Source organism: Ostrinia nubilalis, chromosome 2, assembly GCF_963855985.1.
Source record: "Ostrinia nubilalis chromosome 2, ilOstNubi1.1, whole genome shotgun sequence".
In the NCBI taxonomy this organism is placed as follows: domain Eukaryota; kingdom Metazoa; phylum Arthropoda; class Insecta; order Lepidoptera; family Crambidae; genus Ostrinia; species Ostrinia nubilalis.
In genome coordinates, this window is record NC_087089.1 from 10,090,768 (window position 1) to 10,114,838 (window position 24,071).

General features: G+C 36.2%; 1 protein-coding gene across 4 annotated transcripts in view; it reads right to left on the reverse strand.

Annotated features, from left to right (window-relative positions):
* Positions 1-23,219, reverse strand: part of LOC135082818 (filamin-A) — an 88,346-nt gene extending 65,127 nt beyond the window's left edge. For 2 of the 4 annotated variants that reach the window (XM_063977597.1, XM_063977584.1), the window contains exons 1-8: positions 23,077-23,219; positions 9,950-10,243; positions 9,016-9,196; positions 7,950-8,049; positions 5,104-5,246; positions 3,665-3,888; positions 552-693; positions 4-167 (exon numbers count right to left, since the gene is read on the reverse strand). In XM_063977597.1, the coding sequence (XP_063833667.1) occupies positions 4-167; positions 552-693; positions 3,665-3,888; positions 5,104-5,246; positions 7,950-8,049; positions 9,016-9,196; positions 9,950-10,165 (1,170 nt within the window). In that variant the 5' untranslated portion in view covers positions 10,166-10,243; positions 23,077-23,219. Of the gene's footprint in view, positions 1-3; positions 168-551; positions 694-3,664; positions 3,889-4,795; positions 4,868-5,103; positions 5,247-7,949; positions 8,050-9,015; positions 9,197-9,949; positions 10,244-22,995 lie in introns of those variants that run through there. The other 2 variants (XM_063977591.1, XM_063977604.1) reach the window with 2 other exon arrangements.
* Positions 23,220-24,071: the final 852 nt, after the last annotated feature.

The following is a 24,071-nucleotide window of genomic DNA, read 5'->3' on the forward strand; positions in this document are numbered from 1 at the left end:
TACCTCTTCTCCAACTCTTCCCGATGTAGAGTCCAGCGCAACTCTGAGCATGTCGTGCACTGGTGGTCGTGGAGGCACATTGCGGAACTGAGACGCCCATGCCATCACCCCCAAGTGCTCGACATCATTTTGGCTCATGTCTTTAGCTGATAGAACTGGTTGAACGCCTAGGTTGGAATAAAAACAAAAGACACATAAGTTTGGTAGCAAAGAAACAAGGAATATTTCTTTTTCCGCCTATTGTTCTTTCATGATTATAATTAACTATCGAAAGTTTGACATACCGGGTTACTCAAGTTAACAGTGCACCTGGCCGGAATGTGACTCTCTCTCGCACTCACCCGCACCCCTCCCTGCGTTCGATGCGACGTGACAATGTGACGTCACGGTAGCCAGGTGCGCAGCTAACTTGACCGGCTTGTAACTTAATTGGCTTATGTATTCTGCTTCAAAAACTATGAATATTTCTATTTTTAGTTTCCATCCAACACTATTCCATCCAAATACTCTTATTTCTCAATTAATTCCAAAATATTCAAACATGATCTTACCAATTTTCTTAGCAGCATCTATAGCCTGCTGATTGTTCTCTTCCCACCGCGCGGGGTCGCGTCGCAGCCGGCTCAGCGGAGGGGCCGGCCCTCCCATGGACCTCACCAGTTCGTTGGCTACGCGGCCGTCATTCCAATCGGTCTGAGGTGAAATAGATATTGATACCGGTTATTGAAGAGTAAAAATATGGACTAGACGGACAGACGACCTCATAAAGGTTAGCAAGAAGGCGTTGGATGCAGGCCGCTATCAACATCTGGAAATTATTGCGAAAGGCCTATGTTCAGCAGTGAACGTACTGTGGCTGAAATGATGATGATAATGATGAATAGTATGTGAAAGCAGGGTGAAAGTTAAAAGATTTTTGGTATGGTCTAACTAAAGTAACTCAATGTACTACACAATATTTTTCCTCAATCAATAATCTATTCCTCAAACAACATAATTTTCGCTTTGATTTTGATTTCGTTGTTTTTGTCTACCTTTAAATGATACTGAATTGTAAACTTAATTGTATCAATTAATTAAAATTGGCAAACTTGTCTCTTCATTGGGTCCTACAGATCACAAGATGGTCGTTAAACAAATGTAGTTATAGCTCAATGACTAGTTAAGAGGGATTGAGCGGTTCAAAGGGAATTCTTAACTACGTTTTATGTGCGCGACAGCCTGACCTCCTATTTATTGTGGAAATGAGATTCTCTTTTACTAAAATTACTTGATTTGCCATTCGTTATTTTATACAAAAGTGTTCTGTAACTGTGCCGATTACATTTGTTTATTTTAAGGCTTAAAATAACTAGAGGAGATAAATAATAAAAATGCTGCCTCTATCACATAATTTAATCTTGTTTGAGCTCTATCTAATAATACAGGGTGTTTGGCGCATCGTGTGCCAAAATAATTTGGCGGATAGAATGGGTCATTTCCTATATTTTCAGACCCTATAACACGTTCCATGCCAGGCGGCTACTTTTAAATTAATGTTTTTAGTAATTTCACCAAAATACCCAAATCGCATCATTTAATTTCAATTTAAAAAAAAAACTACTAGGCGTAGCTTCAAAGTAAATATTTTGTTTTGACGTGCATTGATGTAGGGTTGCATCAAATCTAAATTTACTGGCAAATATCATCTAGGTTTTTTTTTAATTCAACTTTGAAGTTTTCCGAAAAGTTAAAAATGGACTGAACATTTAAGTTTACATGGCTATAAAAATAATAATAAAAGAGATAGCGATCTTCGGATTTTATCAAAACTTCTCTAGTCTATCCCCATTCAAATTGTATACTAATCTTGTTTAAATAATAACAACAACTTCACAAATTCCTTAAATTAGTGCATTGACTCTACTCGGACTGATTTGCGAAATTTGTGTTTATAGCCCCTTTTTGTGTGAATACCACGTTAAACACCTAACAGGTAAAAATTATTTATCTTAAGCAATGTAAAAACATTTTCCCTATCGTTTTTCAATGTGGATTTCTTGAATTTGAGGACGAAAATAATTATTTTGATCGTTTATTAATTACTAGCTTTTGCCCGCGGCTTCACCCGCGTGAAATTTAGTTTGTCACAGATCGTCATAAATTATAGCCTATATGTTATTCCGGGTATTAAACAATAATACTGTAAAGTTTCATCAAAATCCATTCAGTAGTTTTTGCGTGAAAGAGCAACAAACATCCAGACATCCAGACATCCAAACTTTCGCATTTATAATATCAGTAGGATTACAAATTTAGTTCAAAATGTCCGCCTTGGCAACGTATACACTCACGACATCTTCTTCTAATTTCGACTGTTGTCGTATGCAGCCACATTTCTCTTTTTATTACTACAAAGGGTTTTTTATTCGTTGTTGTAGTTCTTCTATTGTTTGAATCCGTTACGTACACCAGTTATTTAGCTCGTCCCCAGACGTAAAAATCTAACGAAATTAGGTCTGGGGAACGTGCAGGCCACTGTATAGGGCCATCTCTTCTAATCCACGAGTAGAAAACGCCTTTGTAGTAATAAAAAGAGAAATGTGGCTGCATACGACAACAGTCAAAATTAGAAGAAGATGTCGTGAGTGTATACGTTGCCGAGGCGGTCATTTTGAACAAAATTTGTAATAATTAATAAACGATCAAAATAATTATTTTCGTCTTTAACTTCAAGAAATCCACATTGAAAAACAATAGGGAAAAGGTTTTACATTGCATAAGATAAATAATTTTTACCTGTTAGGTGTTTAATAACGTGCTATTCACACAAAAAGGGGCTTTACACACAAATTTCGCAAATCAGTCCGAGTAGAGTCAATGCACTAATTTAAGGAATTTGTGAAGTTATTGTTATTATTTAAATAAGATTAGTATACCGTTTGAATGGGGATAGACTAGAGAAGTTTTGATAAAATCCGAAGATCGCTATCTCTTTTATTTATTTTTTATAGCCATGTAAACTTAAATGTTCAGTCCATTTTTAACTTTTCGGAAAACTTCAAAGCTGAATTAAAAAAAAACTAGATGATATTTGCCAGTAAATTTAGATATGATGCAACCCTACATCCATGCACGTCAAAACAAAATATTCACTTTGAGGCTACGCCTAGTAGTTTTTTTTTTAATCGAAATTAAATGATGCGATTTGGGTATTTTGGTAAAATTACTAAAAAAAATAATATAAAAGTAGCCGCCTGGCATGGAACGTGTTATGGGGGCTGAAAATATAGGAAATGACCCATTCTATCTGCTAAATCATTTTGGCACACGATGCGCCAAACACCCTGTATAATCTACAGCTACAGCGTAAAAACTTTATTGTACATATTTTCTACTCCCTTAGATATGCGAATTATGCGATACAACTAGTGGAGAATATTGACAGCAAAAGAGACAAAGTTTCGCTAAAATTAATTAAGACATTATTACGTCGTCTATTGAATAGGAGAGTCCTCATACAAACTTTTTTTAAATGTAAAATCAAGTTAGGGTAGTTTGTATTTTTGTCCCAACGAGAGGTAAGACTGATGAACCTCAAATCTTTTAAGCTTTGTATCAAGTTTGATGTACAACACAACTTAAACGTCCACTTAGTTCAGGCAAGAAGCCACAAAATACTCACCGTAAAGTTAGTGATGCCCCTTTCCAGGCGGGAGTTGACCCAGTCCAAAGTTGCTCTATATCCTGGGGAGCCGGGCTTCATGAAGTAGGACAGGTAGGTCATCCCGGACAGTTCATCCAGCCAGGGGGATGCAAGGTACTCTGGCTCCAACACCATGGGGACTTCGAACTCGCGGTGAGCCAGCTTCATAGCTCGCCTGCAGTTTTCTACGGCTTCGTGGCGGTCTAGAATGAAAGGTAACAGTTTTGAAAATTGAAGTAACTAAATAGAAGTAGGTACTCGTAGTAAAAGGGTTTTGTGCATTAGATCCTATTTAGGTTTTCTTATTTTTTGTGAAGCCTGAAAGCGCACGATGAAAATTGAAAATGAAATAATGTTTTGACACTTAAGCTGGAATGGACTGAACATAGGAAGTAGGTAGGTATATTATCGTAGTTCGTTTCCAGTATTTGTTTTTCCATGAGCTCCAAGAGAGCTTCCATGATGAACTGAGTACAACTATAATAATCTAATCTCTTTGCCTATTGTAGTAAACTAATTCATATTGCAGTACCTGGCTGAATTAGTGTAAGTTATCTAATATGTATTGTTAGCGTGATATTTAGTACAGCGATCTTGCAGTTAAGATCTTACAATGGGATGTTAATCTTGATTTACGATGAATTACAACGTGTTATCCGGCTAGTCAAGGCCTTAGTAATTTATGTATTTGTTCAGGAAAAACAAACACCAGGGAAATACTCTACGTTACTTATTCAGCTTCATTGTTCACGTTACTTTATTAACTTTTTATACGGAGGGAACATCAAGTTATAAACTGTAGTACGTATCATGTAGTAAGTAATAAATGCTATTTTCCTACAAACATTCTGAGTCTGATGTGCTGTTGACACACAACTAATACTTACCATCTACAGATTTCACCACAGAAAGGTACTTACATGATTGCAGGGGAGACATGCGAGTACCGTTTTTTTTTAATTTTGTTCCAGGTAAGTATTCAATTGGAATTAGATCGAACGTTTTAGAGTATCAGTAGTATAGTGTCAATAGTCTATTGTGTTTATCTCCGGACTTCCACAATTAGTGATACACGTGGATACTACAAGTAGAGTGCTTGTTATGACTTACTGAGCTCTCGCCAGTGCGGGAAGACGCCCGGCTTGCAGTGGTCGAGCAGGGCCGATAGATACCGCTGTTCCAGTCGCTGGTGAGCTTGGATGCGGCATTCAGTCTCTGACTGGAGCCATGAGAGCATCAGTAGAGTGCTTGGTATGACTTACTGAGCTCTCGCTAGTGCGGGAATATGCCCGGCTTGCAGTGGTCTAGTAAGGCTGAGAGCAGCACACCGCTGTTCAGTCGCTGGTGAGCTTGATTACGGCATTCAGTCGCTGACTGGAGCCAGGAGAGCATTAGTAGAATGCTTGTTATAGACTTACTGAGCTCTCGCCAATGCGGGAAGACGCCCGGCTTGCAGTGGTCGAGCAGGGCCGATAGCAGGATACCGCTGTTCCAGTCGCTAGTTAGATTGGACACGCGGCATTCAGGCAGGGCTGATTGGAGCCATGAGAGCATTAGTTTTCTGCAAGAAATAAATAAATGAGAATCGGCTATACAGCGTAGGGCAGTCTACTTCTGGACGTAAGCGCTATTTAGCATAACACCTAATTATTAAATACCAATCAGTAGTATTGACAATACTGAAAGTCTAATACGTTTTAATGAGCGTTCCCTTGTGTGTCAAGTACCAAGTATGTCAATATTGAAACATCCTGTATCTTACAACTTAAATTAACCAATTGCTTATGAAATCGTCCTTATATGCTGTATTTGACAGGAAATTGAGTCATTAGTTTACAATATTACCCCTTTGATTGAAAGATTTTCTTGATTTTAGAATCTCCTTTGAATCTCAATATAATTTAGACGTTAAAACTTAACTATTTAGCAATAAAACCAGAAATAACGTAGGATGTTGATTGCAATAGCGATGTGAAAGTTAGCAGAATAACTTCGATAAATGCATGTGTGAAATCGCATCAAAACTCGTGACTAGTACATTATCGTGGCTAAAACTTTGCAATAACCTCAGGAAATATTTGTTTAGACAGTATGCAAAACTGTGGTCTTACGAAACTAGACAAACTGTGTGGAAAACACAATAATTGCTATCCTTCCCATGTTTGTGAATACAGCTATCTAATTCTTATTGATTGGACAAAGTCTTTATTTATTGAGGTATACCAACAACATTACATACAAAGTAATTGCATGAAAATCTTACATACAGAAGTTAAGTGTGTATGCATCTTTATAAAGACAAATTGTGATCGCAGTCTGATGAATTACCAACTTGGAAAAGTATTTTATAAAAATTACAATATGAGAAAAGTTTGTAGCTGTAAAGAAATATTGAATGCAGGTGGCCATTGATGGTTCTTTCTGAAAGTTCGTCGATGAGAGTTTACTTAATCATTGTACTAACTTCAAATGATTTCAGAATGACAATCGGATTATTCTTAAAATAAACATCTTATTTTCAAATTTTTGAGATGCATCATGTCTTTTATTAGAGTTTATGTTCCAGCACTTCATAATCTGTTTGTCTATAAAACTAAAGAATGGCTGTATTTTGCACGTCTAGACCTCTCATCACTAGCCATAAAGCGAGATAGAGGTCAAACTTAAACGCAGTTCAAAGTTAGTAAAAACTCAAGTTTAAGATTTAAGATAACTGCGCTACAAGATACAGACGAAAGCACATCAAGTTTAAAATTGTTGCATCTTATATCGTTGCAATAGGAGCTGTTTTGTAACAAAAATGTATAGTCTGATGTGCCGTTGTCAGAACATGCGCCCGCGCACCCGTGCCTGCTAATTGCTGTTGCGTCTAAGTTCAGCTGTTTAGACACAGTTAGTTCCAAAGGCGCGGCTTAATATGGCCGTCTTTATTGCAACATTTACCGTGATCAGAATGTTACGAGAAAAAATGAAAACACATATTCTGGTTATGGCCGTTATTTGATTTCGTTTCTAAAGAAGACAGTTTTGGAGTTTTATTGCTTAAGTTTTTGTTATTAGGAACAGTTATGCCTACTCTACTTTCAGTTTTAACACGTGGGTTAGTTTGGCGAGATTGCAGGAATTTATATTAAGTAAATCTTAATTAATGACTAAATTGAATCAAATGGCTAATAAATTAAGCTGCAAATTGGATAGATTTACTGAGACTAAGATTAGCTTGTTGAATGAATGATGATAAAGGATGTTGAATATTTCCTAAGTATGTTGCATACAATGCTCCGGAATAAAATAATAAATCTTCTTTACTATCGTTTCATCTTTTCTATTTCCTAATACTTGATTATAATTAAAAATAAACAATTCATTTAACACCTTATATACTTTAGTAACTGATTACAATCGTTGGTTTAGGCTAGGTATGCACAGATCTTCCAACAAGAACTTAAAAAGGGTTATTTAAATATAATGTATGTATTATGTTATGAAGTACCTACATACTAAGTATTTCGCAAAACATAAACTAGTTCAGATACGGACAGATCATGTTAATGTTCTGACTTCAAATTGAGATGATTATCTCAGATGAATAATTTTGATAAGCTTCCATTTTGCTAGCCAGATAAAAACAATAGGTGCTTAAACTTTGGCATGTGAGATGTAATCTGCTACATTTCAATCGTTTAGCTGTCATATTTATAATATTTCAACGACGTTAATGAATATGAGGTCAAGATGGATTAATCATACGTCATAACAGTGTCGAGTGATCAAACTCTACATTCAGAGGCACAAGTTCTATAGTGTTAATTTTTGTGTGAATATAAAATGACATAATTTCTTTTATAATGTAAGAGGATGAATGAGAATATAGGTATACCTAATACCAGGTGAGTAGTATAGATTAGAGCATTTCTATGTAATGTAACGCTCTTACACGAATTTACAATACAGGTAAAATGTACGATGTTCGGTTCGTAAAAGGGTGACACTGACACTAGAAATTTTATAGAGCGGCTCGTGGTTCTGTTACAAGCAAATGCTCTAGTCTGAATTCACCTTAAAGGTAAGCTTTTACTTAGACTCCAGATTATTTTCGATATCTTGGTTCAATACTCCGTTAGTTAAAACGAAAATGCGCTTAATCGATCCTTATTACTCGCTATCTCCAAACGTTCGCGTGTTATTGTTCTCTATGGCTGCACTAACGAAGTTTCATGTATGCGCTTGTATGGCTTGTAATTAGAATAATCGTATATCTTACCTCGGAGGGAACTTGCTCCGGCCGATCTGATAGCGCACGATAAGCGACCAGATCAAGCCAAGAATAAGCTTCAAATTCCCATTCACGATGTCCACATTACCTGCAATACAGTATTGTCAATTAAAACCTTTTGTTGTACTGTTAGCGTCAAATACCTAGTTCGTGATACCCAAAGTGGCCAAAAAGTTCGCAACACGTCTTTGCTACAATTGGAATAAGGTTGTCAAATTTTTAGCCACTGGGTGTCTCGAATTATTTGATGCTGACTGTACTAATTAGTTACGCCTAGGTTATAATAATGTAGCAGCACGTTTGTTCAATTATAAACCTTAGTACGATGAGTGAAAGCTTTTCATAGATTGTAGGAGCTTATAAAACACACTCGTAAATGTGCGACATCAAACGAGCATTTATTGTCAGCTTATTCACGCGCGTTTTTTGTTTTAAATTGTTATGGCACAAATAACTTTATTCTATCAGTAAGCTCTTATCCATTTATCTAACAAAAACGCACGTTTAAAAACGCTCAATCTGTAACTATGCTTTATTAACTATGAACAGAATCCATGTACGGTTAAATCACTGATTTATTGTTAGGTACCTGATTACGGCAGTAATTGGCTGTAGGTAACATTACGAAATAAAATACTTAATCGATATTTGTAACTAAATAAGCATCAATATTGTTTGACTTGAGCATTAATTACATTAATTAGATACCTACTACTTACATCAAAATCTAGTGAAGGACTTACGTCATCAATAACTTGTGTTCAATCATTTGTAATATTAAGACTAATAAAAATTGATGATGCGAAAATTCAGATACATACAATAGGGTTATTATTATTATGTTAAAAATAATTTATTTTTCTTCTTGGTCATGAGGATTTGGGCAGTCTTAGAGTCATTTCAAGAATTAGGTCATCAATACATATTGAGGTTCTGCATTTTAATTTGCAAATCTGTCTTCAAAAAAGTAGTGAAAATCCTTGGGGATGCTTTGCCTAGCACTAGAAGTCTACTATATTTTGAACAAATCAAGATTTAAAAAGTGTATATTTACCTATATTAACCAGCTTCACCCCATCGTCCTCTATAGCCTGCAGCGCGGTGGTGACGTTCTCCAGCTTGTGGTGCTGGTTAGTGGGGTTCGGACTCCAGCCCTTCAGCCGACGGCCCTGGAGAGCCTCTACCAATGCACACAGGACTGTCCCGTCTTTGAAGTCTTCTACCAAATCCACCACCTGAGGAAGTAGATGAAGCATACGTCATGAGGTACGGCAGTAGAACCAAAGTGACCAACATAGCTCACAAAATTGCTAAAATCAATGGCAGTGGGCGGGGCACATAGCTCGTAGAGACTATGGCCGTTGGGGCAGAAAAGTTCTCGAGTGGGGACCACGGGCTGGAAGACGTAGCGTGGGTAGGCCTCCTACTAGGTGGACCGACGATCTGGTAAAGATCGCGGGAAGAACCTGGATGCGGGCAGCTCAGGACCGTTCATTGTGGAAAACCTTGGGGGAGGCCTTTGTCCTGTAGTGGACGTCATTTGGCTGAAACGAAAGTCATGAGGTACACTTTAAGTTTGTCTTTATCGTGTAGGGTATGAAAAGAACGAATCTGACCTTTAGGATAATAGCCCTGTTCGTTCAGGTCAAACTTAATTAGTCTTCTAATAAAACCTGTCGTCGCAATCATTTATAATCTTTTTACTACCATAGTTCGGAATAGGACCCAAAAGGTTTCATTGTATCCACTACTCGTCAAAGATCTTGAAATTGCAAATTCTCCAGAACTAGCATCGTTAGAATAGCAGTCGTGTAAGCATACATCTCGCATTTAAGCGTCATTTACGTAATGTCGAGCATTATTTAACCGCTTCAGCTATTAAAGGACACCTTGTAATTTCATAAATGTTAAGCAATGTAAATTCCAGCTACGTAATCTGGGTGTTATTATTTTAATTGCATGTTTACGTACAGAAATATAAGACTAACCTTGATATTCATAGGTTTTAATGTTTCGTTCACCCAGTTTCTGAAGGTGTTTGCTTGGATTTCCACCCATAGGTCTTCGTGGCCCTTGATGGCCATGCCTTTGGCGGCGGTGCCGGCGGTGCTTCGTGCTGCCAGTCCAGCCTGGGTGATCCTCCCGGCTGACCCCTCGGCGGTGTGGGCCCGCACCCCCTGGTGCGAGACCCTGACCCCCTCCATCTCGTCTGGTATTCGTTACTTAAAAATTACTCCTAGTTTCTTCGTTGGCACTTTTTCTTTGGCATTGCACGTCTTCATCTGAAAAGAAAACGACAATTAGTTCTGTTAGGTAGAGGTAAACTATATGGGGTAGGTATGTATTAGGGTTTGATATTTGTCATTTACAAAACCTTATTTCACAAAATCTTAAAAAAGACGTCAATCCGTCTACATTTAAAGTTATTAACGAACTAGTCACACAACAGCTTGGAAAAGCAGATTGTTTTAGGGAAAGTCGGTTCGTTGATCTGACATCGATGAAATCAGCGAAGGCACTACTCAAGGCGCAAACCACGATAGCTTAAAATACTTCTTATTATTGAAAAGTATTTCAGACAAATAATTTCTTGAACCCATCCAATAACGGAGGTAATTGGTAGGATCAAAGATACAGAGAAATAGTACTAAGGTACACAGCACAGACAGCACAGATTATTCTGGACAATTAGCTCGTCTATACAATCAATTTGATACAATTTTGTGACCTTGTGATGTTCTCCGATGTCATTGAGAAGTTTTAAGTGGATTGATGCCGTATTGTCACTTAGGCGTTGATTGATCACTTGATGAAAGCGTAGCAAAAACTCTCTGAGCTTGTAAAAGGAGTGCCGAGAGATACTGCGTGTCATTCTGAGTCTCAGTTTAAACATACGCAGTACTTTTGTTAATGTGACTACTAAAGAAATCTCTAAAAATCTCTAATTATTAGGTAGCTCTCTACTCGTAGCTGTGCCGTAAAATAGTTTGAATAATAATTATAATATTTCCCATTTTTTCCAACATTTTCTTTACCCCTATTGGCTGTATGTAGGGTGATATTAAATAGCTTAAAGCCTTCCCCAATAAATGCTGAATTATCCAACACAACTTTTTTTTTTCAAATCGGACTACATAGTTGTTCCTGAAATTACCGCGTTCAAACAGCTTTATAATACTAGTTTCAATGTTTCATTTCGCCTACAATCAAACGAAATAGACAATTATCTCAATCTAAATCCTAAACTTAGCTTTATGGACTTGGTTAAAATACTAAACTCCAGTGATATAAGTTAGGAACAACAAGTCGAAACTACTAATTGGCTAAGCCAGCGGCTGGTCATTTGAATTGAATGTGAAGTGTCTAATTGATGCGTTAGCAGGATTTGGAGCAGTGCCTTTGCTGCTAAAGCCTTAAGCTTTTAGAATAGAACATATTATTGTTTGTGTTTTTTTAATCATTTAATTTCAAAAAGATTTAAGCTAATGCATCACAAGAATTACTACAAGAAGCGGAAGTATTGCATGTGGTATAAAAGTATGGGTACCTACTGACTGAGTGGGCGCGTCCGAGATACAATACATGCATGTGTTTGTTGTTAAATGTCCGTAGTCGTTATCGTAGCAGTTCTTGGCCGTTGTAGTTGCTTTTAATGATTACCTACATTGCTTTATCTAGGTTTTGTAAAATTTTAGGAAGAATTTTGTTTATGTAAAAAGCCTTACCTATGTGTATGTGTGCTTCGTAATTCGTAGATATCACAAAATTAAATAACCCAGTTGAAATTCCGTAAGTAACTTATGAAATATATTGAGTGAATATATTTTCATTATTTATCCAATTACTATATCATAGCACAAACACGGGCTCAGTTTCGCTCTAATTGGTGTGATATTTAGAACAATATTTATTCAATATCTCCGTTCGTACAATTCGCCGAAAACAGTGATTGTTATGAGTTAATATTAAATCTGGCAGCGGAGCGTTAATGAAAAACTGCATTTCATTAACGGACGAATAACAAAAACAGTGGCCAATTAGAGTGCTTAACTGAACACATCCGTGCGTGTATACTCTGTTTTTAGCAATGATTAAAGAGAGCATTGTCATCGGCTTAATTAAAGACCCGTGTACATGTGAGAGTGGAGACGAGGCGGTAAAAAGCAAAGAATGAGCGAAGGTCGGGCTTGTGGTCGTAAAAAAGCAACCGCGATTAATTCACACAATGTACCTATTACATTTGCATATTTATATCTAAGCTGATCAACTTAAAATTATCTTGAAGAACTCTTGCATTTTGCTCTATCTTTAGGTACCTAATTGATTCTACAGCTAATATATTATTTACATAAATTATTTATTTATTCGAACTGGCATGTTCTTCAGCCTACATGTTGTGATACCCATACATAATTTATCGGTCGTGATATTTGTTTTATCTTTACAATCATTTCAGGAAGAGTAAAAATTTATAATTACGGAATTTCGACTGAAATATTGGACGTTAATTATAATTTTCCAGGTAAAGCATGTTTGGCAACGCTCAACAATTTGTTTCATAACGAATTCCAGAAAATGTGCAGTGTTATTCGCTCAAATTGCCAGTTTCCCTTCACTCGACTACTGCTTATTAGTTGTTAAAATGTATGTATTAATCACTTTTCCTAGTATGGTCTAGACTACACCGTTATAACTCTTGTTTATTTCCACTTTTATATTCCAGTATTTTTTTTTTCTAATTTTTTTTCTATTTATAAATATGATTCCTAAACGATGGACAGACGATATCCGGCAGCAGGCTGGAGTGAACTGGATGCGTGTGGCCAGGGACAGAAAACGGTGGAGGGTTGAAGAGGAGGCCTATGTTCGAAGGCGAACCCAAAGGCTGACATAGATAGATAGATAGAAATATGATTCCATTCGGGTCTAATTTAGCCTTAGATTTTAGCCTAATGATTAGGCTAAAATCAAGTACAAAATACTTAAAAAGTGGTGCCCCAAAACACATACCTATACCCCTCACTTAAGCCCGGTTTTTTCCTCAATCTAAAGAGAAACAAGCCAAGTGAGTTCATTACTTCCCAAATTAGAGTAGGTACCTGAAATTGCAATGCAGCAGAACAACAAATTCGAGCGGAGGCCGATAGACCCCTAATGTAATTCCCACATAAGGACCCTTGGGAATGTTCGGTACACATTTTTTTTTCTAATTACTGGAGAAAATTGTTTTCCTGTTCCCCATTACGGCATTTTTGATCTTATTTCGATTTATTGTGAAATAACAAACACGCAATTCCCTTAAATTGGGTGCTTACGAGTATACTTGAACTAATGATACCTACGGCGTACACGGTATTAAAAAGCTTCTGTGTGTTCTTTCCACTAATAGAAAACTTATTAGTGAGTTCAGAAAGTATATTGAAAATCAGATTTATTTGAGTTTAAGTACTACACTTATTAGTACCTATTAATTTAGACATTCAGGAATCGTAAAATGGGCTCATAACGTAACTTGTTTCATACGAGTAACTCAATTCGAGTAATGCCGGATTAGCGAAGTTTGATCCAAAATCCAAACCGATTCGTGATTGAGGATGTACAGCACGCCATTGCGACTTACTGAAACGATCACAATTTCAAATAGCTATTCCACAAAATGTATTCTGTTATAAGCTGATGCACGTTGAATACCAAATGAAGATTTATAAGCCGCAAATTGGAATTGGAACAATAAGCATGCTAGTTGGCTGCGCGTGGGCCTCGGCTCAAAATTGTAGCGATATTTATATAAGTTTTCTATAGCGATTTACACCGTGGGCTGAGGCTTGAGGTGTAGCGACAATATTCAGCTGACGTTCGACGTCATTTCTATTTTAGATATCCTTATGTCACTACTCAAACTTTGATTATGCTGACTCTGTTGGGAGGTACTACAACCACAGTAAACGTGGATTCAGTAAGTTGCTATAATTATTGCAAATGTTATAATTAATTGGGCACTCCTTTTACAATCAGTTGAAAAGCGGGTAGTTACGAGTTTTAGTTTACATGTAATTACATGTAGTCCACATATAATTAGTTCAATTGACTAATTGCACACACCGGTAGCTTTAAATTGGTTAGGTAATGTGTCAAATAAATTCACGACAAGTTTGTTACCAATTAATGAGTTGAATAGGAGATAAATAATTGGTCCGTGTAGGTACAAAGCCGTAACTACTATGTGAATGAGCTAGTTTTTGAATTATTTAGGTATATCGCATACAAAATTACAAAACCTTATCAATACTTAAAAGTGTGCAGGTTCGTATGCGAATTAGAATTCGAAAGCTTCAAATATGTACACTCCTAAAGGCGGCGCGTGCGCAACTCTACAGTTCCGCAGTTATCTAAATGAAAAACATGCAGAAGTACTGCTACATCAAAGATGATACTAAAACACTTTGAGTTAGTTATTATCATGAAACTATTCGTTTACGAATTGCAGTTGACTTTACACAAATTAAGCCCTTATTACAAATCGAAACGCAAAACTCTATTCAATATCAAGCAAAATTTGAGTGTTTTGATTGGTTACGGTCAATCACAGGGGAAAATGTACTAAAATTGGATTGAGTTTTTTAACGTTCATAAGTGCCACTTTTGACGTTCATACTTGTGGTCTAAACTGAATAAATATTTTTGATTTTTATTTTGGTAACGTTATTTTGTAAATTGAATTTTTGAAGAATGTTTACTATCTCTACCATCTTCTATTATGCTACGGAGATACAAGGAGAATTTATGCAAACTAGGTAAATAGCTCATCGCATAAGGTAAACAGGTTTTAAAAAAGAATACTGATTCACATGCAAGCGTACGCGACGCCTTTTATAGTGCCGTAACGGCCTTTGAAAGGTAATTATTATAATAATGAGATACTAAGTAATAAATAATTGTTTGCTATATTATAAATTGCTCGTTTTATTGGGTTGTATTCAATAGTTGTGATATAAACGTGCGTCCTAATATAGTATTCATTTAGATTAATTAAAAAAAGTTATAGTATAATTAAGTACTAAAAACTACATGCAGGAAAGGTTTTAACAAATTATTATCTTTCGACTAGGGAAGCCTTTAATTATGTTTTTCGGGATTGTATTTATTAATTATCTTTATGATTACTAATCTATCACAATAAGGTATTAAAAGTTTAGATGTTTTAATTTTTACCTATCCGTGGTCTCCCACTATTCAGGATATGTTGAGTTCTGAAGCCGAAGGTGATGGTCGAATATCGCACCTGCCTAGTTCACTATGTAATCATTCGTAGTCACCTCACAACTACTTGTCTAAACATAATCGTAACTGTTTTAACAACATAAAATTACAAGTCACCAGTGACGTAATAAGTATCGACTTAACTTGGAAATTAATGAAGTTCTTCTTTCACCTTCATGGGTTTTAAATAAAATCCTTGTGAAAGAGGTGATAATTACTCGAAATAGAACATTATACCGTATAGCTGAGCTCTATTGTCTTTCTCCCAGTAGGCAGATAAAGATCGTAACTGCAATTTATCAGAACTCAAACAATATCTATAATATATTTTATAACATCAAAATCAATGTTTATGGGTGCTTAACATAAGCTTCAGGCACAGTGTTTAACCAAAGTGACAATGCTAAAGTGAAAAAGCGTGTAAGTATTAGTGATTTTATTACCATATTCATAAGGAACACATGTTAAGTTATTGTAACCTCAACCGAGACCTACATTCAGACACCACAGTTCCAGTTCATACGAGAAGTACTGACAGTGGCACGTCAAGCTTGACACTGTGAGGTCATAAGCTGTTGTAATAGAGGCTAGTTTACAATAAATATAGTCTGATGTGGTGTGCTATAAAATTATGAAACGGCAAACTTAACGATAATGTAGAGAAAAGTGCAAAATCATCGAGACCGCGCATCGTCAAGATTTATGACGTTCATCCAGTTTGAAGTATTATTATGTTTTTATGGCTCGAAATTGTCGTTGTAAATAGGCATCCGGAATTATTATCGTGAATACATCTACACGTTTAATAACGATGTGGGCTGTCGGGTGACGATGTGCTGTAGAGTGGGCGAAGAGAGAACCAAAACGTAACCTAAATATTATTTCAACTTCACACTTTAAAAGCTTGTGAAAATGATTGAGAGCCACATAAATGGTAACGATCTTTGCAAGTGTATAAATCATACAGAAACAGACATTCTGTCTGATGTATTTTATTGCGTCCTATTTGTTTTGATTAATAATTCAAGGAAAATCAATCATCATAATTTTCCAATTTTCTCTCAAACAATAACTGAAATATTAAAATTTAACAGTAATCAATCATTTATGTATATTCCTGTTATAGATCATACTATTTTATGAGATATTGAATTCATCATAAATAAGCATGACAATTAAATCGAAGATGCGTGTAATGCGTTTCCCTCTACATAATTTAAAGGTTTATTTATTTATGAAGACAAGCTCGGCCGTAAGGAGCAGAGCAGAAATATTTATTGACAACAAAAAAATGTTTTGATATTCTCCTATAAAATGTACTTATTTTAGAAAATGAATAAAATCTATAGGTTTATACTTTGTGTCTCTAAGCGCCTGGTCTATACCACCCACTGGCCGTGTTGAATCAATAAAATTTATGGTGCGTTAGTACGCAGAGCGGTTTAGATCAGATTGTATTGGCAATGCAGGTGGGCAAGTAAATATCGGTTTGTTGTTGCAATGCGGTAAACAAAACGATATATTAGTCGTACTGTTAATTTTCAGGTGTGATAATGAAAATTAAAATGGAAATTGTATTGGATAACATGGAACTGGGCAACATGGAAAGCATTGGGGAGGCCTATGTTCAGCAGTAGACATTCTATGGCTGAGATGATGATGATTGGATAAAGTACTTGATTACAAGTTATTGTCAACGGCTTTGTTTTTGTGAAATTGTATGCCTATATGCAATTCTGATATCTCTAAAAAATCAAACTGGCTAATAGAATTTTCGTACTAAAGTATCAGAAAAAAATGTTTTTTTTTTTTTACGGAAGACAACACATGAAATTAAACACTGTGACATTTTATGTAATTGTAATCGGAATATGGCCGATTTTGCGACAACATTATATAAGTTTTGATGTGATCGACTGTATCTACCCGAGTACTAACTTCCATAGGTTAAATTAATTAATAATCCTAATTGGACAACACATCGGCAAAATCATTGCCCGAAACGTATAGTTGGGCGCGCTGCCTAAACTAATTTGGGGGGTGTTTTACGAAATTAATTTAGGCACGAAATCGGGAAATTTAGAGCACGGTGTAGACTCGATGTATTGTAGACGTGACCTTTTAACCTTTGACCTTTTAGGGAAGCAGTTAGGGCTATGAATTCGCCACTTTTATTGCCCGAGGTAGTGATGAAATCGTTATATTGTTGCGCGAAAGGAGGTAGGATAATTGAAAATACCTTTAGTATTAAGTTACAGCCAATAAAATAGTTTCTGGAATACTATTTGACAATTATTTCGTCGAAGGAGTATCTATATAACCTATAAAAAAAGGGTAGCAAGGAGATGGGAACGAGATTCGTTTTCACATAAACCACCAACAATTGTACTTTTTGGAAGATTTGGCGGTATCAAAAAGTCAAACCTGCCAAAAAACGAATAAATTAAACTGAAAAGGGTTGGATCTAATGTCTTTTCAAAAATCCTGTGTATACCTACAGAATGATACATTTAAAACTGTTGCCAAATGCAGTAAGGTTCTACCTATATAAACGACGTTTACTGGTGTGAAATAATGGACGCAGAATTCGTGATAAAAGATTCAAAAACCATCATTTATAACACCTTACTACGTAGGTGTCACTGCTAGGAGCCGTCACTTCCGCCGCGGTAATCGAGTCGTGAGCTTAAGCTGCGCTCACGCATCTACGAGATAGCTGGCCACCATTATATGGTGATAAGTCACGTTTCCCACAGGACGTATGGGTCTTGCATGCATATGCTAGACAAATTGCCTTCATAATTTGCCAGGGCGAAACGTTACGTAAGTTTTTGATGAAAAAAAAAATGTAGAATCATAGTATCTCCAAGTGTGCCTGTGGGTTACCTCGAAGATTTTTGTTGTGAAAAATATTCTATAGCTATAACAATAACATTATAAATTGCAGCTTTTGAAAAAAAAAAGACTGTAGTCCAGATTACATGAAGTTTTGATTCATTATCTATACGAAACCTTTATTGAAAAATTGGTATCAGTGTTTTAAAACTCATTCCTATCTTTTTGCCAGCCCTGACTTTAAGAGATATGGCCTGATGATAATCCTATATTCCGCTTCGAAGGAGAGTTACGGACAATCGAGTGCAACGCAAGCATAAAACTGGACTCTACCTCTATACATTATCGCGTATATCTTAATACGCTAGGTAAATACAGGTTTATATAACGTACCAAATGGTATAGCTTATTTGCTGAAAAAATATGCAGTTTAATATTTAGCTTGTAGGTAATAAAAGCTAAACTGGCTAGATGCTAACTTGTTTTTAATTATGTTTATGAATCCTTTTAATTGTCCGCAATACCTTCTAAATGATTAATCACACAAAAACTAATTTAACACAGATTAAATGTTTGTTAGGCTTTAAAAAGACCAACTAGTTATAACGATAACTGGCGTTTTTTGTTTGGAGTTTGATAGATTTTTGACGTTTGTCAAAGTTAAAGTAAATTGCTGCGATTCAAAGAGTCTAAAATTTTGAATTTCTATGACAGTAATACACCATCTAAAAGGCTAAAGATTAGTACCTAGTCTACTGATGGTGACTACTGGTGATATTCAATCTATCATGCTAGTTACGAACTATCATCATCTCAAGTTTACCGAGTTGGCAGGTGCTGGTTACCTGTTCGCCAAGTACCTAAACTAAGTAGAAAACTGTGCCTTAGACCATTTTTCACTTAAAATACTTAATTTGTAATGTGTTTATAATGTGTAGGTTGTAACAACGGATGTCACTACCTTCGTGTCAGACTTTGTAAGCCGTAGGCATCTGAGTTGGCTCAATTAGACCGACAGTTTAACGTGCTTTCCGAAGCATGAAATTATACCTAATATTCATATTTTCTGACCACGTTCAATTGGTTATTATGCCATAAAGTCTATTCTTGGCTATTCTTCTCTAATAATAATCTTTACCACTATTCATTATCACCATCAGATCATTTTAGTCTCTACACTCCGAATTACCAAAGGAAAATGGAAAATTTGACCTACAGGGTTTAGGAGGTCTGACGGTCGCATATTTCTTACCCTTAGTCACATTTTGATACGGAAAGAGTAAGGGACGTCTTATTCTATTCTGCTAGCACCGCAAGGCTAATATCATTGTTAAAAATACAAAATCAAGCACAACTGGCTCCTACTATCTGCTGCCTTGCCTTTGTAATGCCAGAATATGATATGGGCGCTTATAATCACCATTATTAACTCGATAACCGTACAATCCATGGTATGATCTACTTGTAACGGTATATTAGCCAGCTATTACGCTTCATTGCGCCTTAATGCATAACACTTATAGCGTAGTAATGGGATTACATGTAATTTCATGCAATAATGTCACTCAGATTACAGCGCGTCCTTTGTTTACTAGCTAATACTGCAGTATTAGCTGTCTTATTGTCGATACGTATCGATATAAGTTATAATGATAGCTAAAGGTACAGTAAAACCATAATTAGTTGACGAACTGCTATTGAAGATCAAACCGCATTAAGCCATTGGCTCTACCTTTTTCAGGTCTTCAGAAAAAATGGTTAAATGTGTATTCTTGAAAAAAAACTTTCGTTGATATGATTAACTTTGCCAAATTATAATGGTCACACTCTAATTAAGTTTCTTTGTGGAGTCTGTAGGCCATTACCCAGTACAGTTATCTTCCATTTTCAGAGATCTCGAGTGCTCGTACATTTAATTCAAATTCAAAATTGGGTATTGTCATTATAATGACACAGTAACGTGATAATACAAGTAGCTATTCATTTTTTATTTGATCCGAGTTAAAAAAACTTTCATTTGCTTTTATTAAAGTTCGCACGTTGTTTTGTTTCAAATTAGCGTTATCACAGTTTTGCAACTGCTACTCAGGTATAGATCGTTTCATCCACGAAGACGCGCCCCACCATTCTTCCGCTAATGTTTGAGTGTTATCGGTACACGCTAAATTATCCCGCGCTTATCTCGACCAAGAATTGGTTGGGTGCGTCTTCGTGGATGAAACAATCCATATTTATCATTCAAATTGCTATACAGTTACACAAAATACACACCAAACCCGCCGACACGAGTCGTCGACTTTTGACATGTTGTCAAAAGTCATAGAAAGTACCTACACAAAGCCGTCGGGCTTAGTGTGTAGAGTTCTAAAGACGGTACACGTCGAACTCATAACACAACACAAAGAGTCCATTCCTATCTCGTGCAGCCAGAGAAAACCCACCTGTCTGCTTTTATTGATGAAACACCCAGCCTAGCGTACAAAAGAAACCGGGGGTGCTAAAATTGTATAATTTTATTTTTAACAAGCGCTCGGCTAACGATGTTTCGTGCACCGCTGCCTCCGATAATGTACCGGGCATCCATGTAGAAATATCTATACACACGTAGATATTGTATATACGCACGGCTTTATTAATTTACTTTAAAAGAGTTTTAATTGCCCTCCTTAAATGATACGTTACACTCTGTTTGCTGATGGTTAATGATACGACGATTTTCTTATTAATGGCAGACCATTTCTTTGTTTGAGATTCAATATTGAATATATTGAAGTAAATATTTCTGATACAGCTCTCTCTTTTGGTTCGTGTCAGTTCCTGTTTCTAATCAAGCGTTTTATGATATTTTTTCATAACATATCGATGAATAATTTTTGTGATCGCTTCGCTGTTTCTTTTTATGTACTAAATTTTCGTAAATACGGCTTGATAGAAAGGTAGGTACTCGTATTCGGTTTAGTCAATATATTTGAATTTGATAAAGTCAGATATTACTCGTAAATATTTTAGCACCTAATTTGGAAGTGGAATGAAGCGATCTCAAATTGAATTTAGAGACAGTAGCTACTTCAATTCGATTCAATACCACAATTTTAACTGAACGCAACTAATTTTGAGTCTTATAACATTCAGGCTGACCTGCTGACCATTGTACTTCGGGGTGACGTCACTCAGGTTAACAAATTGGAATCAATAAACGCTTGTTGTTACAGAGTATTTATTGAATATGGCTAGTGTTTATTAAACAACTATGATTGTAACATTGGCTCGTATCTATTTGTATCAGGATAATTGCTATTGCAACTAGATATTTGTTAGTTAAATCTGTTTTTGTTCAGTTCTATGTTATTCGTTGTACCTGCTGAGAAATGTATTGACTGTGGTACTTATTGACGATATAGCAAAATTCGAACCTTAATTTTGAACTCCTTCTTTGTTCTTCTGATTAATTTCGTTGCGGGTCCAATGACAGTTTAACTGTCCCTCGGGACAAACCTGACCTTCATTGGTTGGGTTTTTATGGCGGTCAAGCTGTAGATCCTGGCTACACAGGAGTTGCAGTGGTGGGAACGAGAGGTGGGAATAAGTAGTCCCGATATGGCAAAATTATTGAAAGTTAATTTTACCTTGTAAGAAGGATACTTATCAATTTAATAAGTAGGTATTAACTTAGTCTGTGTCTAGACCAATTAATTACAATATCATCATCAATTTCACCCACTTATGCCTTAATTTGTCTTAATACTTAATTAGGACTGGAGAATGGAGATGCTAATGAATTGAAAACATAGGTCCTAAACACAAATGTTACATTTAATCGTAAGATTTTGGAGACAAGTACTATTAATATTTATCAAACCTTTTAATACATTCCTGACAGGCAACGCTTAGGGTAGTTTAAAACAAAAAAGGAAAAAACAATAAACTTCTAGCCTATTTAATTTATTTTTAGTTGAAGTTAAAAAAAAAAGCATAATGCTTCGGCGTAGCTTTCCCAGTTTTGCATTTGCTCAGATTCACTTCGTCTGGTTAGTTTGAAAGTTTGTTTTTGCTTCAGTTTATCCATGTAAGAAATCTATTTAAATCGTTCCGTGGATATCTATGTTAGGGAGATTTTCTTGGAAGAGACATTGAAGCTTGGTATTTATTGGTTTGATTACTGAATCTCCCTAAGATCTAAGTCTTGGGATATTAATTTGTTTCGTATTTCGTCTTATTTAATATCTGTCCAATAATACATACGTTCTTGCTTCCAATTTCCTTTAGGACTAAGTTATCGTGAGTCATAATTATTTTTAGGTTTGTGACACTGATTGATATTATAATATTGTGGAGATTAGTCATATCCGAGACAATCTTGGGTTAATTAGCATTAAAAAAATATTTTAACCTTTGCTAAGGCCTGAATTATTATTATCTTCCAAATACAAACTACATTCAAAACATCGAATCCACTCAACCGAAGCCTTATCGATTGGCCAAACGTAGGGATGTTTATTTTTTCAAAACCTGATTTACTGGTTCCTTTGCCTTTGGTCGACCTACATAGGGCATTGGCAATAATACCTACACATTTTATTTCCGAAGAGCGAACCGAACGAAAATGTCTCAGCGAATACGGTTCAACAATTCACACCGTAGCAAGACACGTGTATTGTGGGTGTAGTGCTAACATAACACGCAATGATGTCATTAGGCACCTCGTCACATAATCTTTGTCACTATTTGTACTTGAAGGATTTCCAGATTCCAATGACACAGTACTCTCTTTTGAGCGGTTGTGCAAGACAACCGGTCATCTGTCAACATGTTTGATTCATTCACAAAAACTCTAGCACCTGTTCCTTAATGTCAACTTTTAACAGCTATACCAAAAGGGTTAGTTCTATCACAGTTGTTATAAATTATGTTATATTATTATGTACATCCAACGCCTTACTGCCGCCTCGCAAATGCCCTTGCTGCATAAATCTCGCACAAAATTCGACCGTGTAAAGTCCACGTGTTGTTCATTCATTACCTTATTTACAAACAAGGAAGCATCACTTAAACTTCGAGTCACTATCACTGTTCTCACTCGTTATTCGATTGTTTTCGGGTTTTTCGTCACGAAAGTTATCGAGTCGGCGCGTATCGGCGCTGCGCAGGCGCAGGCGAGGCACTCACTGCGAGGAGTGAATTGACGGAGGCACAGGTTGCGCGGGGTCCCCTCCCACCCCCCTCCGCGGCAAGGCTGCCCCGGCACTCTGGCATTCCATCTGTGACGACAACGTGCCCATTTATGTCTTTGGATATGGTTGGCGGTCACAACGGCCATATGGTGCTGCAGTGTGATTAAGTTTTTTTCAATGGAATTCTGTAATGGTCAGATTGCTTTAACGTGTGGGAAATCGTCTGCAGCCCGCAGCAATTTACCGAACTGTTTCGCTCGGTGTTGCAACGGATTCGATTTTTATGACTCGCAGTTACGGCGCCACAGCTGGAGGAGAGTAGATTTGTCATTTTGACAGCATTGGAAAATCACTTCCGTTAAAAAAAAACATACGGGTCGAATTGAGAACCTCCTCCTTTTTTGAAGTCGGTTGAAAATTAGACACACTCGTACTAGTATTAAAAATTAGTATCATTTTCAAATGCCAGATTCACACTAAAATCTATCATTACACTAGCTAATATGAACATTTTATTGGTAAGTATGTACCTATGAGCAAAAAATATAATACAAGTAACTTTGTTAAGTATTACATTTTATTGTGAATTTTCTATTCTGAAAGCTCAAATCGCAACAGAACACCTAATATGGTAAACTACTCTTAATACTTTAGCATGAATTACTCACTGATGGTTATCGAACCTTCGGAAAATGATTCAACTCCGTGTCGAGTTTTCCTTCAAACGGCAGATCATACTTATTATTATACTGGCCAGTGACAACAAATAATATCGAGAGTCTTTTGTTTAGCTTTGTTTCGAATTTAAAATAGTCTTTCCTAACTTTTTTCATAAACAAATGAC